The 19,080-nt window shown below is 38.7% G+C and overlaps 1 protein-coding gene across 3 annotated transcripts in view; it reads right to left on the bottom strand.

Annotated features, from left to right (window-relative positions):
* Nucleotides 1-8,110: 8,110 nt before the first annotated feature.
* Nucleotides 8,111-19,080, bottom strand: part of LOC117427083 (polypeptide N-acetylgalactosaminyltransferase 9) — a 57,294-nt gene continuing 46,324 nt past the window's right edge. Inside the window, exons 5-9 of one of the 3 annotated variants that reach the window (XM_059032722.1) lie at nt 17,662-17,847; nt 16,087-16,224; nt 15,766-15,861; nt 11,264-11,431; nt 8,111-10,230 (exon numbers count right to left, since the gene is read on the bottom strand). In XM_059032722.1, coding sequence (XP_058888705.1) covers nt 10,084-10,230; nt 11,264-11,431; nt 15,766-15,861; nt 16,087-16,224; nt 17,662-17,847 — 735 coding nt within the window. In that variant the 3' untranslated portion in view covers nt 8,111-10,083. The remainder of the gene's footprint in view (nt 10,231-11,263; nt 11,432-15,765; nt 15,862-16,086; nt 16,225-17,661; nt 17,848-19,080) is intronic. The other 2 variants (XM_059032723.1, XM_059032721.1) reach the window with 2 other exon arrangements.

Genomic DNA, 19,080 nt, shown 5'->3' with positions numbered 1-19,080 from the left:
CACACCTGAATAAAGCAAGTTCTTTCAGCCTGTAATCTCAGGCAGTGGCTATGATGCTACACTTTACTTCCTATGGGCGCTGGGAATGTGCAGGAAATTGGCATTTGACTTTCTCTTTCAGAAAAGTTGTAATGAAGGCATTTGGTCCTCTGACTGTTCCGTGTTATAACTGGAACGCGAGTCCTTTTTTAATTTTTAATTTTCTTGATGGTACTTCTTTGTAAGTTAATTAAATACACTGGCCGCAGATGGCAGTGGAAGTTCTACCAAAAATTCAAAAAGCATTAGAAGTGACTGTAACTAAAATAACAGCGTTAAGGGAGAGTGGTTATCATAATGTGTGGATGCTGTGTTCTCAGGGTCCTGGCATTACACTGTATAGCAAACTTACAACTGCTTAGCAACGGATAACTTACAAGAACGGTGATCTGATGAAGGATATGACATGGCTGCCTGGGCCTAGAATCTAAATAAAACAAGACAAGTAAATACAAGGAAAACAAGACGCAGTACAAAGAATTCACAAATGTAAGCAGTGGAAGTGGAAGAAGCAGGCACTGCAGCCCACTGGGAAGTGGATAGCCCGAGGATGTTACTTCCCAGGGTCTTAAAGATTGCTCCATTGGGTCTTACTGCTTATGCAATAAATGTAATTAACCATTATTAATTAGGCTTAATATGCAACGCTACTAAGAGTCCCAATACGTAACAGTAACAGTAGATAGGAGGCTGTGTGGTCCAGTGGTTAAAGAAAAGGGCTTGTAACCAGGAGGTCCCCAGTTCACATCCCACCTCAGCCCCTGACTCATTGTGTGACCTTGAGCAAGTCACTTAACCTCCTTGTGCTCCGTCTTTCGGGTGAGACGTAATTGTAAGTGACTCTGCAGCTGATGCATAGTTCACACACCCTAGTCTCTGTAAGTCGCCTTGAATAAAGGCGTCTGCTTAAAAAAAAAAATAGAAAGAGAAAAATCATAGAAATAAAACTGCTTTAATTCTTCAGACTTTTTTTTTTTTTTTACTGTATTATTTATATATTTATTTTGTGTAACTCTTGTCTTTCCAATGGGGAAGAATATTGTCAGGAATGGAGATGAATGCCCAGATGTGTATCATACAGATATCACACTATTAGCTTCTCAATGTCTTCACCATACCTAAACTCAATCTTCAGTGTCAACAAAAACACACTTGGCATTAAAAGAGAAAGATATATATATATATATATATATATATATATATATATATATATATATATATATACATACACCCAGTCAGTGCCGCCTAATCGAGATACTGATAATCAGGATTTCTGCTTAACTGGGACAGAACTCTGGGGATTAATGTTGTTTAATCGGGACGTCACTGTTTAATTGGGATAGAGTATTTTCAAATGATGAACGGAGATCGCTTTTCAGAGCATGACAGGTTTGCGTAGCGCAGTGCAGTAATCACGTGAGTACATGATTTCGCTGTGACTTGCATATATTGAGTAAACCACATTGAACTGGACTTTCCTGTGGTTTCTCAGGCTGCTGTTGCAAATAAAGTTGTTGTGTCAATATCACAGGGGCCTCGCCTTGTGATAAGATGCGATTTAATTATTTTTTATTTAATTTTGAAATAAAAATACAGCAATTCATTTTATTTAAGAATAAAAAAAAATAAATAATTGACTCGTATTTTACATGATTTATTTAACATTTATTCACAATGTGATGTGATTTAATTCTGTTTCTTTTCATTTATAACTAAAAAAGTAAAAATACTTCTGTCTTTCACATGTTGTAAATCATGAATATAAGTGTGACTCAGGTCCTCTCGTTTAATTGGGACAGCCGCTTGTTCGGGATATTTTTACATCCTGAGAAAGTGGCGCTGACTGATATATATACATCTTACTTAAACATCTTTCAGAAATCAGTACTTAGTACTTATTGTATAATAAATCAATGTAAAATATAATTTGTTAAAGAAACCTACTTACAGGCATCTATGAATCTGATTGTGTAGACATTGTTCAAAATGCTAAACTTGATCAAACTTGGTGAATGTTTGCTCTATCCTCAGCTACTTCTAAGACTAATATTTAAGATTATTTTTTCAACTTTAAATAGACAGATGCCTTTATGTCACCCAAACCTTTGTGATGTAGGCATTCCTAATTACAGGTCATGTCAAGTTCGTGTGTGTGCTACTGTCAAGTTCGTGTGTGTGCCATGGCATTTTCCCTCCTAGCTACCTCATCAGCTTGTGCTTGTCCACTAAACTAGGCTATCTTAATAAATTATTTAAAAACATGATGGTAATAATTAAGTGTGTCTAATAACAATGTAACTGCACTGTAATTACACAAGCACTTAATGTAAAGTGTTACCATAATGACAATAGACCTAATGACAGTGACAACCACCATCTGAAAACAAAAACACTCCAGACTATAATTAATAAACACTTACACTGGCATTCATTTAGTAATGGTTGCACATAAACAAATACATCCCCACTGAGTTCTCAGTACTATTTCGGCAGGAGCACGCATTACACAATTTCACTTTATTAAAGGGCCTCTTTTTTGTACAGCTGCTATCCAAGAATTCAGCATTGCCAAATTAGAACTGATCAAAAGGTTATTAAGCACATGTAATGACTTGTATATTAAGACAACACACTCCAAGCAGCCTTGAATGAAGTTGAAAGGCTCATTTCTCAAGTGCATCCGCAGCCTTGCCTATCTGAGATGCTCATATACTGGGCCTAATTGTGTCTCGGAGCCGCTGCCTCTCCCTCGGGATCTCATTATGGCTTCCACAAGCTGTTCTGCTGGACTTGCTCTTCACAATTTCTCTTCACATCAGGGCTTCATTAATATATAAGGTTGTTCAAAGACATGTCTCTGACCAAAAGCCTAATGTGATGTTGCTTCTCATGCTGAATGCAGATTTATTATTATTATTATTATTATTATTATTATTATTATTATTATTATTATTATTATTATTATTATTAAAGCATGATAACATTTGGACCATTCAATAGTATGCTATCTTATTATTGATTACAATATATTTAATTTATTTATACATATGTTGGTATATGGGAAGCTATTCATATTTGACACATACTGTTTTTTGCATAATATAACCCCCATTCCATAACCGTAACCCTGCAAATATTAATGTGCAAAAAGATTTACACATGAAGTACATTGTAGCTATGCATACTAACATTGTAATTATGTATCAGTACACATGTATTTACTAAGTAACTGCTATGTACACACACAGCGATTAGAGACACTTCATGTAAAATGTAACCAATCTTTTTGGATTTTCTGCGTGGCTGTAGGCGTGTTGGCCACTCCCCCAAGCTTTTTGTCAACTTGAAATTTGAAAAGTTGTTAATTATCCCCAATCTAAGTTGTTGGTGTAAATAAGAAACACCACAGGTCAAGGACAGAGCCCTGCAGCACCTCACTGAGTACACTATCTCAGTTAGAGGTGTTTTCTCTTACCAGTACTCACTGTGACCTAACTGTTTGAGTGTGCTTGTAATTGTGAGGCGTCCTGGGAAGCCTTGGCATGCAGAGTGCTATATAATACATTTGTATTGTGTTGTATAACAGATTATGATTAGAAAAAATAACAGTGAATGCCCTTCAAAGCCATTTCAAATCTAATACCCAGTTGGGTCGCACACGTGAACATTCACTGAACCTGCCTCTGAGGACCAGCCTTGACACATTTCTCTGAGGAAACTTTGCAGAAAACAGATGAAGGTGCAAGCTGTCATTCTGAGAAATGTGTTTATCAGTAAACAAAGCTGCCTGACAACAACGACAAGCACATTCTCTCTGAGTGCTTCAACTGAGAATCAGCCCACCATTTATCTTACAAACGCTTGTTCTATCAAATTCACTTTCACATTTTTCAGCAAGAGCCTCTTTGTTGGACTTTGAAGTGTAGCGGAGATATCAAGCTACAGAGAAACATGCTTCAGCTCAGTGTAGGAGAGGGTGTCCTTGCAAAATGCACCTGTATTCTGTACTTTTACATTGTTTTGGTGTGAAAAACAAATATTATAACATAAGTTGAAAATGTATTTTTAATTTTTTAAGAGAGTTCCTTAAACACGATATTGTCACAATTACATCATTAAGACACAAGGAGGCACTGTGTGCCCTGCAAAAAATCCCTTAGTAATGAAGGATGATTCTAAGAGGAGAGTGCAATTTTACACAGTATAGTCAGTTTTACATTCAGATTAATTTCATTCACTGCGATTATTTGGACATTTAATGCCATCCGTAATGTTAAAATCAATACAACAGAAAAGATAGGATTAATATATCTACGCCTTGTGCAGAGGAATGTTTTAATATCCTGAGAGATACAATCAAAAATGAAAGAATTGCTTTTGCAGTAGAGAACAAATCATGGAGATTCCATTATCCATCTTACACAGACAGGCAGAATATACATTCTCCCAGGGGCCACTGTGCTTTCTTCCAAATCTTCATGTGACTGTTATAAACATGATGTGCAGTACTCTTATTGCATATTATTTATTGCAGATGTTCTGTACAGCATTTTTTATGTATGCAAAATGCGTACCTTGTAGGAGTTTGACTAGAACAAATAAAAATAGAAACTCCCACAATATGTAGCCCAGACGTATTGTGCAAACGGGCTGCCCATTGCTTAACTGATTGATCTGTAATCAATTAAGCAAAGAGGCGGTTCAGGCAGGGAACTCACTTTTAACCTTAGATTAAATCACGTAAACATCAAGAATATTTTAGCTGCTTCCAATACCAGAACAAATCATTCAGTCGAATAGCTTGTATCTTATTTGACTTTCTATAAACAATACGTCCAATGATATTTATATCTTATCTTAATCCATTATGTCCCTGCTGTGTATCAGAGTTCTCCTCCTCCTCCCCAACCTCCACCTGCTTTTTGGCTTCGTCTAACAGGGGAGGGCTGCTACCCTGCCCCCCCTGCCCATGGCTTCCCTACAGTCAGCCTCTCCACTTATCTGCAAGATCATTTCTGCTTAAATGTACGATGAACCCTGCCTTTAGCATTTCAAATATAGTATATGTGATTTGAGCTTTTGCTCATGACGATTGATAACCACCCAAAGACCTTGCTTTTTCAAGTGCCGAGCGTTCTGGTTCAAACCGTGGAAATATAAACCATGACTTATTACGCTATAATTCCTGTAATCACGTAGTTTAATTACAGTCCAGTTTGCAGGGATTTTAGTGCATGTGTATCCAGAAATATCTCTTACAATAACCCTCACAATACATGTTTATCATTCATTGCAATAGAAGACCGTTGGTAAATATGAACACATTTTCTGGGAACATTCTCTGTGAGTTGATGGCAGCTTGTGGTGCTTTGTTTTATGCCCGTGGCAATGCTTCTTACCAATGAAGACAGGCAGCACAGTGCCATGGCTCGCCATGTTCATTTTCTTCATATCCCTTTATCTTTCATTAAACTCAGCAGGATAAAAATGACTGAAATTGGCACTAGGCATGATTGAGGCATTTATCCTTACATATTAATAGAGAAAGCGATTGATATGCAAAGGAACGCTCTGAAATACAGATAACTGACTTTGATCGATGACTGTGACAGAGGGCTTATTAAGCAGTACAGATATTTTCAGACTGAAAAAACAATGGGAATTGGATTACAGTTTAAACATTTGCTGAACTAAGAATATTACAATCTGATTTTTGTATTTTTTTTTTTCTGACACCATAACAAGATGTCTTAATAATTTGCTTGCGAAACATTTTCCTTCACAAATACCACTCGAGAATAGAACATATGTATTCTCTGGTTATTTAGCTGTTTCTCGCTGTGCAAAAAAAAATTAAAAATTAAAAAAATGACAAAGCTCAGAATTGATGAAACCATCAGATACATTTAAAGGGATTTTAGTGTCTTGAGTATCTTCTCAGTCCTGAAGCTAAGTGCAGCCTAGTTTTACTTTCAGATACAGCATGTTCTACAAGCTGCAAGGTCACTGTTCTTTTCATACAGATTTCTGAAAGCCTGCAGACGGGGAAATGGCAGCCAGTGGCATTCTTTTGTCTTCATCACAATGTCCTGGTGTGTATGAATGAACCCTACCTCGCTGTCCCAGTGCTAATTACATGTTCCTGAATAGATTGATTGAACACAACACTATGATAAGAAAGAGTAGTCAACGCACCTTCCACCGCATTACTGACCCTGCTTTGTATCCAGGCTTGGCTGTCCTTGACAGCTGATGAACTCGCACAGTAAACACGCTCCTCGTCTCAAAGTCAATCCTGTCACTGCGTTCGACACTGCTGTGGAGAGCGGGTTGGTTAATGGTGTGTGTGCAACAGAGCAGCACACCACATTGCTAACTTGCCTGAAAAAGTCTGACGGCTCCTATTTTAATGATCTAAACAGTGACTGGTCATAATACCAAGTCCCTACGTTTTCTAAACCTGATTGTTCGGGAACCTTCTTTCACTATATTCATATAGTAATGCTAATAAGTGGGTCAATAAATCACCCCAGTTGAATTAATATGTGAAGCTGTGGCGGTATTAAGATCTGCCACTGTTAAGATTATTACAAACAGAAACTCTCTGCTATAGATCTGGGTATGCTACCATAAACCCCAAAGTAATACACAAGTGACACAACACTAACATTGAGTCTGTGATATACTGTGCGCCCCCTTTTGGGAAACTGCATTACCGCATACAAATGAAAAAAAAAATGTCATGAAAACACATCGGGGATCAAACTCCTAGAGGAGATCTCATCTGTAATGTTTCATAATGTTTAGGAAATGTCCATATCTCTTGAAAAGTAACGGGCTGTATCACGCTCTAATATGGTATTTCTATTTCCCCTATAACCAGTTTACTTTATATACTGCATTACTAAGGATTTATGAAAACTCTGTACCAGTATTTTTAAAATACCCTTCTTGTCTTAAATAAGATATTACAGCATACACACCAATGTATTTGAGACGAGCAGACAGAAATGATACATGGCTCTTATGAAATGATTAGAGATGAACAGCTGTGCCTTGATAGAGATGCCTGCTATGTCTTCTGCTAAACCAGCTGGACACAAATGAGAGCTTGCCTTCAGGAGTGCACTGGTGGACACAACGACCACGCTTATTACAGTAGCCATTCTCCCTGCAAACCATCTTATTTTGCCCTTTGTGCCTCAAACCAGCCAGAGATGTAAAGGCTAAGAATATGTATGACACAAAGTATCACATTAATCACTGTACACATTAGCGTGCCCCCTCATATAGAATAGGGCTGAAAAAACATGACTGGGAAAATGCAATAGTGACAGCTTGGTAAACCACACCATAATTCATCATTGCGAGTAAAAAGAAAACTAAATGGCTTGCAAGAAACATTATTCTTGCCTTGGATATAAAGGTAATCTATCACAAAGCAGCACTTGTTCCTTGGTCCCACCGGTAGACTTTTTGTGTTTCTCTGCACTTTAAGAGTAGAACAGTGAGTAGAAGATGAGAAAATAACTAATAACATCAATGAAACAGAGCTGGGAAGTAAACCTTATGATAAAGCTAATAGCTTTTTCTGTTTGACACCCAAGTCATAATAACAGCACCCCATTGCATGTGATTAAATAGAAGAGTTTGGGGTGCTGTTGTGAAGTAAAGTTACTGACACTTACAGCATGGGGCTGTTAGAGCCATAAGATCAGCTGCAGATCTATACCAAGCTACTGAAAATAGTGGCAAAGGTGGGACTGCAGCTGCTGAGCTTTATAAATCACATCTCTTTCTCCCAGCGGCAGAGCAGTTATCTAGCGATGGACTTGTACAGTTTTAGAAATAGAAGGTCTGCTGGTAGCAACCATACTGTTAGGAGCTTCACAAAGAGAGACAATTATCTTCTAGTTTCTCTGTCAGTCAGTTGCAAAGTCTTTGTAAAGTCTTTGCAACAGCAAAGCTTGCTTTCTATCGCAAGGCTAAAAGAGTCCAAATACCTGCATGGTAGGACATTTCTTTTAAAAGTCTATTGACTTCAAACCCTTCACACCTGCTGCAGACACAGTTGCACCGGAGCCTTTGCACTGATATATGAAGTCAGACTTTTCTTCTGCATTCTTCTTTCCTAACTAACCAAAACACACACGTGTGCATTACCTAGAGTCTGCTAAGCGCATTTCATCTCATTGGTGTAACAACATTCTCACAAAGGGCAGGACAGTTTCAGATACATACTCCACATAGTCATTTGAACATTTACACAAGGAAAAGCACACCAAACAAAGTTACTGAACTAGAAATAATCCAGACATTTAATCGAGGGGCTTGTAAACAGACTGAAGTGCTGAATAGGCTGAAGTGCTCATGACTCCTTTGGAATAAATAGCTTTTAGTATCTAGCCCAAAGTCTCTCATTGCTTTCTTTTTCTTACTTTTTTTATGACGCACCTTTATCCTGTCACACAGCACACTAGAAATACTAATAAAGTAGTTTCATAATGGTCAATGCAGCAGTGCAGCGCAGAGACCTCAAGAGACGTATATTGGATTCTCTTGAATAATGAACATTTTGTGTAAAGGGTATGAGTATGGATTTTCTTTTAAGTCAATAAAAATGTATACACTTTCAAAATCCATTTTTCTTCGCCTGGCACATATGGATAATCTCTAGGTTTGCTTTAAATGAAAATTGTAACAATTATCATTAAGAAAGGTATTGACAGTACTACATCATTATACAAGATTTCAAAATCTTAACAGGTTACCATGATATTGGAAGGATAGCCATGGGATATTTAGTGATTCTTCCTGAGGAAGGAACAGTACCTCCACTTGCACAGCCCCTTATAAAAGTGTACCCTTGTAAATTTGCACAGTAATTTTGCAGTTTTCCCCTCAGTATTATTAACTCACCAGCTGCTAGGAAGAGATCCATTACAGCTGTACAAACTGAAAGCTTCTCATATAACTTCTATTCAACGCCATGTCAATGATGTGTCCAGCCAACATTCCAGTGCTGTATGAAGAGGGCTTCATATTTATTAGTTTGGCTTCTCTGGAAATCCTCAACTACCTCCTTTCTTCCAAAGATTATAAAGAAATGATACATTCAAATTCATCTTTAAACCGAACCCATCAGCAAAATCTGCAACAGAATCTGCAGCACCTGATCTCTTAAAAACACAGTTTCACAGCAGATCATGTTTATTTTAAGGCAGCTGCCTGGTTCAGTTGTACAATATATTACTATTACATGTAACATTTACATATTTTCTTCAATAAATGTAATCAGACATGCTTTTGGGATTGATGTTCCCCGTTTAGACATAGCATATATTAATGAAAAAGGCACATAATAAATCTTAATAAAATGTGTGCGTCAGTCAATAAGTTAAAACTAAGAAAAGCTTGGCATCTTCCTGTCAGCTTGTCTTTACGGGAAGGCTCCACCCCATCTGAGTAAGCCCACAATCATTATCCAGGGTGGTTAATAGCCCATGACTGCCTTGGTTTACAGCCATAGTGATTGCCGTAGACATTAACATGGAATCGATGCCCAATGTTCTCCCTGTTTCCAATGCAAAAGTTGATATGAACGCAGCTCTGATATTTATTTTCTAGAATGCAAAGTTTTTGTACTTTATTGAAGTATTGGCAAAAAATAAATAAAATATCCATGTTGCATCAAGTTTTGTCTTAGCTTCTAGATGAGATGGGGTACTTTGTACTTTTTGTGTGTTCTTTAAAGAAACCATTCAACACATGACATATTGACACATTCAGCCCTCTGTCGTTAAGACAAGCAGATGGCATTGGAAGAATGGCCTGCTTCACAGCGGCTTTTATCTTGGCATTTTAATAACAGGGTCCCGTTGGGATTCCAGCACTTCTTTCAGCACTTCCCCACAGCGAGCTAAATATGGCCTGAACACATGAACACATCCATGTTATCCTTTGGTTTTCCCAGTCATGCCTCCTGTTTGGGTTCCATGTTTCCCTGAATACAAGGAGGACACCTGGAGGATCCTCAGATGAATGTTAGTGTTTGGGATGCTTTATCCAGTTTCTGATCATCCACTTCTGTCCAGAACATCTCTGGACTACTAAGCGCAACCCAAAGTTGGCATCTTTGGACATTTCAACTTCCAAACACCGGCCAGTATCCCTGCTGATGATAGGACCATTCTGAGGAAAACAATAAATAAATAAGTCTTTACATGTGTCAAATATAAAGTGCAGATTTTTTATGTCCTTGTTTCAAATGACTCTGCATGAAGCTGGGGGCTAATAGATGCCTCTATATGAATCAGGCATTAATCACATACTTTCCAAATATATATATGAAGTCACTATCTCCATGGATCCTGAGATACAAGGATTTGGTACTGTGGCAGTGGCAGCCTTGCAGAACAAACATCAGGAAAGAGTTCAAACTTGTTATGTTCTTAATTAATCAGCAAACTGGTGAATTTGGTGATTTATTTAATGAGATTTCGAAGGGTTATTACAGACCATAATAGTCTGATTACTGATCTCTTTCCAAACGATGGCCTCTAACATTGTGTTTAAAGACAACACATTGTATGGCTCTGGGGATAATTAATGGCTGGTATAAATCTGTGGTGGTTTAACTGTTCTCAGAGCTTCTTTACAAGCAGAATGACAGTGTTATAAGGCTGCTAATGCTCTAATTTCAAGGACAGGTACAATGAAATGAAGTAATTGTATAGAACACTTTTGGTTTGATTTGAATGGATTGCAATTACTGCAGTTTCTATAATGTTTTGTTATCGTGTCACACTCCTCTTTTAGCCTTGACACCGCTGAGGTACACATGTCAATTAGTGCCGCCTGTATAGGCCTTCCATTGCAAAGAAGTGACAAGAGAACAACACAATCAATTTCAAATGGGTCCCATAATTACTGGCGGATTTATGTGCACTGCTTTAAGTCTCTACAGTGCAACAGAGAACCAATGTACACTGACAGATTGTACTCTATAATCATCCACTGTTAATTGCGTGGAAAGCCATATATGAACCTGTTCATTTTTAGAAACCACTCCTTACCAACAAGAGAGAAAAGAACAGTAACTCTGACCTCTTAACCCAGTTCGATTTTCTCCAGCACCATGCCCATCAGGCTTGCACACAGTCTGATCATTCCCAGCACCATGCCCATCAGGCTTGCACACAGTGTGATCATTCCCAGCACATACCTGTGTAAAATCCCAGAGTCTCTGAGACAATCTTGAGACGTCTTTACATTTCTGTAGGCTTGGAGATCGGCCCCTCCCATCATCTACCAGACATTTGGTGTCAGGCAGGAACGTAGTGGAGCCCAAGGGCCCCAGCTGTAGAAGCCCCTCTGTGGTGTAGCGGGCAAGCTGAAAAACACACAACTTAGAAGCTTCAGCGGACACATGCCAACAACGCACAATTATATTGAAAAAGGGGGGACTTTGTAACATCCTCCTACAACTGGAACAGTGGAGCTGTCACTTTGGTGCACAAGTCTGCTTCTCTCTGTGTGAATCAACAAGGACAGGCATAACTTTCGGGTTTATTCCAAGGCAGTAAAGTTTAATGCAGAGAATGCATTTGTAAATGAATAATTGCTTGTTCATATTTTGTATAAAGCAGACTAAAGTTATGCATGGCAGTATATTCAATTGATCTACACCGTTTGAAACAATTAAATAAAGGGTCCAAGATTCAAGTCAGACACCCAAAAGTGAGGTTAGTCTCTTTGGGGTTCATTTCTGGCTGTAAAAAAGAAGAAGAAGAAGAAGAAGAAGAAGAAGAAGAAGAAGAAGAAGAAGAAGAAGAGACAAGGCTCCCATAACTAGGTTGTAGATAACTGCCATATTTGTTTGCCTTTTTTATTATTTGATGTTAATTAGTTCTGTTCTGTATAACATTTATATCAACAGCTTAAGACATTTTCACTCACTCACACGTCTTCATGTCAGGGTTGTAGTGTAACAATCCAGTAATGAAAAGTGACACATGTGGGGGAGTATCAAAGTTAGTGTAATTTCCATTCTCTGATTTTGTTATGAAGGAAATTAAAATGGCACAAGCCTCCCAGCCACTTTATCAGTTTCACTGCACAGTTTCTCCTTGTTTAAAGAAGCTTAACCCATTACACCCCGGAAAGCCTGTGGGTGCTGTAGTATCGCGGTAGAGTACAAGGCAAAGCCACTAGGTGGAGCTACAGTGCTAGCTATGTAGAGATTAAGCAGTGGGTTTATGGGTAAGAAGGAGGGAAGAAAGGACAGCTAATCAATAAAGAGATGGGTGATTACTAATATTTAGTTATAAGAAGGTTAAATACTACAGGCACCAGCACTGAAACATGTGGCTGTTTAAATCCATAGTATTTTTTTTTTCATTTCAGAATTTCATTTTGAACAATAATGGATGTGTGTCTCCACATCCCAGCACTCATCAAAAGAGATATGCTAGGGGGAGTAAGGATTTAATTATTCAAAAGCATAAGACTCCACAAGAAACAAGGTGCCATGCATTTATCAGAGGGTGTTTCCAATGGAGAGATGCACTGTGCACTGCTGCTCATTTTGTTTTGTTTCCTTGATTTAGTTTTTTCATTAAAAGCATTTATTTCCCACTGTTTGCAGCTCCCACAATAATAATTACACTGTAGAATGTTATTGCTTAGAGGCTGATTTATTTACTTTGGAAATCTGCTAATTACATTAGTGTATAATAAGCACTGTAGCTATAGTATGTAAATTGCATGGTATAAAACATCTCATTATTCATAATGCTCTAGTGCCCTATTGAAAGCCTTTGGCTTCAATACCTTCTGAGATTACCTAAGCAGGGTGAGACCTGGTTGATTCTGGGGACCCTGGGAATATCAGGTGCTGCAGACTTAACCCAAGGCTAAACCCCCTCAAATTCAGGATCATGCCTGCTCTCTGTTAAATGCATATCAGGTCTGTGCTCTAACTGGTCACTGGCAGGCAGTGGGTGTTGCATGACTATGGCCCCAAGCTTCATTAAGGTTTAGCTCAACCTCAGAATAAGTTATACCGCAAAAAAAAAAAAAAATGTACGTGCAGAATTGTGTTAGAAAGAAGGTCAGAGAGAGTGATGTGGGCTGGGTTTTATAAAGCAGGGCTGGGTTTTGTGTTTTAACACCAACAATACACATCAAGTGCAGTGCACATGTCCTTCTCCAGCCCGGGAGGGGGGCTAAGCTCATTTGGCAGTAAACAGGCAAGCAGTGATGTGGCAGTGCAGTGGCCTTGTAATCCACACGCATGTTCACTGCTTTTCCTTCACGCTGTGTACATTCCGAAGCAGTGAAAGCACAAGCATTACACTGCGGGAAAGGCAGCTCGATTTTCTCAGTGCTGCACTAATGCTGGATTGCTCTGTCAGGCTTGTGAACGTTTAATGAATTTATCTTAATTTCAGGTGGAGTATATGTTTAGTAATAGCTTACCAATGTCCATACACTATAAACTATATATACAGTATATATATATATATATATATATATATATATATATATATATATATATATATAGAGAGAGAGAGAGAGAGAGAGAGAGAGAGAGAGAGAGAGAGAGAGAGAGAGAGAGAGAGGGAGAGAGAGAGAGAGAGAATTAGATATATAGATTGATAGATCATCGAACATAGACATCCACAATGAGTTTATTTAATTACTTATTCAAACTCCAAATTCCCAAATCTGTCTTTTTTTTTTTTTAACCCAAAGCCTTATAGCAGTCAATAATATTAACAATCCCCTGCTGCTGCTCGGAGCACCTCTGATTCTTGGAGCTGGTGAAACAGAAATGCTGATGCGACTTGACAAGCCATCAGATTCTGTTCTAGCAGAAGGATCTCTCTGCTCTGCCTCATATTCACATTCACTTTAACATTAGCAGGCTTAAAGAGTAAGCAGCTTCCAAATGATTTGATTGTTTTCTATGTCTTTATATGTTTTACAATGACTGCCCCCCTGTATGATGTTGGCAATTAATCTGAGTGGTTCTGTGTTCAGGTCCACCTGACTTCAGGAGCTGCCTATCAGGTACATACAGAAATACAAGCCAGCCCATTATAGTGATCTTTTCAAGTTTACTTTGGTTTGGCAGCCAATACACTGCTAAGCACTAGATGGTGCTGGCACAGAAAGTTTGGCTGATTGAGCCTGTATGTTTACTGCAGGCAACTAGAACAGAATTAAGAAATCCCAGTGTATGAGTAATTCCAATAAGAACCACTGATTGCAAACAGCATAGAAATGTAAGTGAGATGTAAAACAAATCTATTGAATTACCCACACAGCAACAAAAGTACAAGCTGCAGTAATTGTTTCCATATGAAAGGGAGCATTAAAATCTCTATAAAACGTTATGATTGTTTTGTTTAGAAATCTAATACAGTACATGTCTCATGGGTGAATCTGTATGTTTAAATACAAATATAAAAATAGTTTCTGTCTGTGGGGATGAGTCATCCACCCTTTGTACAAGTGCCTTAGAATTGTATTTCAATCATCAACTGATTGGTTAAAGCAGTACGGTACATTCAGGTTTCTCTTCAAAAGAATAACGCAATTAGTAGCATATTGTAGCAACAAAAAATAATACTATTTCCTTAAACACAATTTAAAACAATGTACTACAAAGAAAGCTAATTGAAAAGTTCCAGTGCACTTGGTTGACTTTTCCTGTACTCCCCTGGAGCTTCTGATTGTCTTGCTCCTACTACAGGGCTTAAGCTTTCTGTCTGTGAATTCCTCAGTAATTCTGCAGGAACAAGGAGAACCTGTGAGCTTTCATCCCCGGCTTTCAGCCTTTCAGAGGCCCATCTATACTAAGATTATGAAGCATGCCACAATGCAGGGGATTACAGCCAACCACCGAGGAAGGAAAAGCACAAGATCTCAGGATTAAGATTCGAAATGGCAGATTTGTGTCATGCCCTGCTGCGATGTCTTTACACTTGTAGGTTTATGCTGGTTTCAGATTTGTGTCATTCCCTGCTGCAATGTCTTTACACTTGTAGGTTTATGCTGGTTTCAGCATGACTGAGAGACCCCCTTCAGAAACAAGTCTCTACATAAAGAGTTAAAAACCTTGTCCTCAGAGTCTGTCCCTGAATTACTTGATCAGCTCCACTGTGCCACCTATAATTTATCACAGCAGTTTCATTTTGCCTGTTCTTCATGCCTATTAATTTGTAACCCGAGGTGCAAAATAAGTGTAGCACAGCTTTGTAAAATCATAATCAGCGTCCCATTGGATAGTGTCAGAGAGTTCACTTTGAGATAACTGGGTTTACATACAGTATCATACACCAAGAGGATTCTAACTTCCATTCACATCGGAATAAATACAGTCGCCCTCCAAACACAGCACAGCATTCTGAGAAAGACTCTCATTGTCCTTTCGCGGTATTGGAACTCATTCCCAGGGCTGATGAGAAAGAACATTCCCTTCTCTATACGAATCTGCATAGCACAAATCTAAAGTCCAAACTTAACCAAACCACATTCCAAATATCAGACCGTCCTGGGTAGGGTCACCAATCTATGGCTTTTCAAATTAAACCACTTTTGAACATGTTACTAAGAAAATGACCCGCCGAAGACTGAAATTGAATTGGATTTCTACATCGGTGGCTCACAGGCGACTGCCACAGCCAGTCATAGTTGAGTGATCGTAACAAGAGCACCCACCTGAGAAGACATCCCATGACATGGGTAGAGAATGGCTTTATCATCATCTTCAGCTCCTTGGTCTAAGCAGTATCCACTGGCCTTGCTGTTCCTCACCTAGCAACCAGCAGACAATATTGACATGAGGAAGTTGTTTTATAAAATCTTTTCCACTTTTTTTACATGAAAAAAAAACACTGTTAGCTGCTTAACATAAGGTTTGTTCTGTGATTCATCAGTGCCATTTTAAGACAATATATTTTCCAGGCAGGATCTTAAGTCAAGACAATAAAGGTACTAATGATACTGTAAGAGGGTCTACACTTCCGTTTTATCCCTTACCTCCCCATAGGTGATGGTATTGTTATAAATCCGCATCTCGGAGTAGACATTCTCCAGGTACCATCGGAAGCTATGGCACTGCAGCCTTTTCCGTAGTGAGATCCGTTCGGACACATCCCCAAAATCCACCCCAGGGTTCTGTTACAGGAAAGAAATCAAGGTACCACTTTGCATGAAGTATCTCTAGTGACTGTGTATTTACATAGCAGTTACTTAGTAAATACATGTGTACTTACATGTCATTACAATGTTATTATTCACAGTAACAATGTAGTTTGTGTGTAAATCTTATTGCACGATATATGTAAGTGCACAATTCTATCAGCAAAGGGTTAGGTTTTGGTTTAGAATTAGGTTCAGGGTTAGGGTTAGGTTTTGGTTTAGAGTTAGGGTTAGGTGGTTAGGTTTAGAATTAGGTTTAGGGTTAGGGTTAGGGTTAGGTTTAAAGTTAGGGTTGGGGGGGGTAGGTTTAGAATTAGGTTCAGGGTTAGGGTTAGGTTTTGGTTTAGTTAGGATTAGGTGGTTAGGTTTAGAATTAGGTTCAGGGTTAGGGTTAGGGTTAGGTTTAAAGTTAGGGTTAGGGGGGGTAGGTTTAGAATTAGGTTCAGGGTTAGGGTTAGGGTTATATCATGCAAACATTTTTTGCCTCAGACTAGGTCTCCCAGTCTCTTGGGACGCGGTTTCAAGCTACTGTCCTGAAAAAGTGACTTTGTGTTCATATCACTGACTGATACAGAGATTTCAGATTGTTCATTATTTATAAAAAATCAGGTTCAATATGGTAATCTTATTGTTCGTCTATCAGTTCCAATGCTGTGCTTTGCAGATTTGAATAAAGAGCTTCATTATAAGGATATAGTGCTGTATGAACTTCCAAGATTTATACCTGGTAACTAAAATTGGATTTGCCCTGAGAAGATCAATGGATTCACGAAGAGTTGTGGATTTTAATGGCAGTAATTGATTTGTATTGTCCCTCCAATGATATAATGATCTTACCTTTTTAATTATTGTGGAAACTTACTGACATCTTAACAAATTAGTGAAGGTATATCATTTTCACATCTTTAACCAATGCTTTTATAATGTGTTAGCAACAATTACATCTGCCACATCCTAACAAGATATAAAAATAAACCATATAAAAGATGTATTGTTTACCTGAATGTTAGATATTCCATGCAGGTACAGTACGTGTCTGTTTAAAAATATTTAAAATTTCTCTCTGACCTTTTTTTATACAGACAGCATCCTAATGTCACATGGATGCGGTTTAAAGACACGCCATTTCAGTGCAGAGCTCCTTCAGAGCTGCCTGGGATATGAGATATCCTGACCTGATTAAGCCTGTGAAAGTCAGTGAGCTGGAATCAGGGCCTGACACACAGCCCCTGAATGCGAGCTGGCGGCTGCTTTAGTGTCACATTCAGGTGTCACTACTTAGCAGTGATGTGTGATGGGTCCAGTGATGTGGGAAAGGGAAAACAAAAAAACAGGGGGGGCGGGGGGGAACGGAGCAGAATTATTCATACTTGTTTTGACTGTACAAAAGGACTGGGACCCCCCTATACTCACGTTCATTGGTATGTTCCATGCCATGTAAACATGTGACTTAAATTCGTCCATCCACACCTCGGCGGCTCTGAGAGCGTTGCGCTTTGCATAGTAATCAATGTCGTTATTGTACGGCTTCTTAGTGCGCTCGATGTGAGCCACTCTGGAGCAAGGCAGGACCTCCATACTGCCTCCACACTGCCACACCTACACAGAAACACAACACTGTCAATTGGGTGCAAAGACTATTTTCATGCACAGATTGCTAGTAAATTCCTAGAGTTAAAAGAAGCCAATTATATCAAAAACAAAAGAGACAAAGAACAGCAGATGGCTTGAGGTCCAGAGGCATCATGTGCAACTTGCAACATGTGTGTGAACCGACACTGCGTGATGCAAAGAGAGACAAGTGCCCACTTCTAACATTGATGCATGTCAAGGAAACTGGGCTCTGTGTTTGGAATGCCGATATCTGAGCACACTGCTTCGGATCAGGAGCGTTTGTTTAAAATAGGCAACAGGTGGGACAGTAATAGACTGTATACGAGTGTCTCCGTGCGGCGTTGTTTTACTATAAGGAGGCATTGAAAATAGACTGCATACGAGTCTCCATGCGTTGCCTTGTTATAAAACAAGAAACGTGTTTTACAAAAGCCTGCCTTTCTGCTAATTTGCTTGACTCAGCAATCTCAGCAGATGTCACGCCACAAAGTGTTTTCAGCAGTCCGAACACGAACATTTTTTTTAACATTTCAAGGAGTTGCATAACACTTAAAAGTTGGTAAAAGTTTTGAGTGCTTTATGTTCAACCTCTAGTCCATGATCTGTGCTAATCAGGGTATGTGAGACCAGTTATATGAGAAAGAGGCAATCAGATTAGATTCCTGGTCCGAGTTCTGTAGAATCAGCCCAACCCAGGAAATCAATGGAACAAAGATTTAATAGACCTGCGCTTCAGTGGAAAACAAATATACAAATACTGTTATCTTTCCAGCAGGGATTCAAAACCCCAACTCAGCTTAAAAGGCAGGAATCCAATGAAGTTTTCTTCTAGACTTTCAATTACATGTTATTATTGAAACATAGTTGTTTTCTGTGTGACATACATGTGCAGATTCAATAACTACTGTTATTTCAGAATAAAAACCCAGAAATTGAGCTTTTGTGCACAGCTGCTAATCTTTGGTCCACATTATGTAATATAATACAGTAAATGGGCGTGGATGGCGTACATGTTCACATACAGCTTCCTTGTATGTCTGTTGTTATTTGTTGCATGCTGCTCTTTTAAGCACCCTCTTGTTTGTTTTGGCAGAGTATTACTTGCAGAGTTGTTACAAAGAAGCAATTAGTTGCAGTTGCAGCAATTAGTTTGCAGTTTTTATTGCTGAAGTTCAGAAATTCACAAATTAACAGAATATGAGTGTTCCAGCTGTCACG

This window comes from Acipenser ruthenus, chromosome 11 (genome assembly GCF_902713425.1).
Source record: "Acipenser ruthenus chromosome 11, fAciRut3.2 maternal haplotype, whole genome shotgun sequence".
NCBI lineage: Eukaryota > Metazoa > Chordata > Actinopteri > Acipenseriformes > Acipenseridae > Acipenser > Acipenser ruthenus.
Note: the sequence above shows the minus strand (reverse complement) of the source record. Positions and strands in the feature narration are given on the sequence as shown.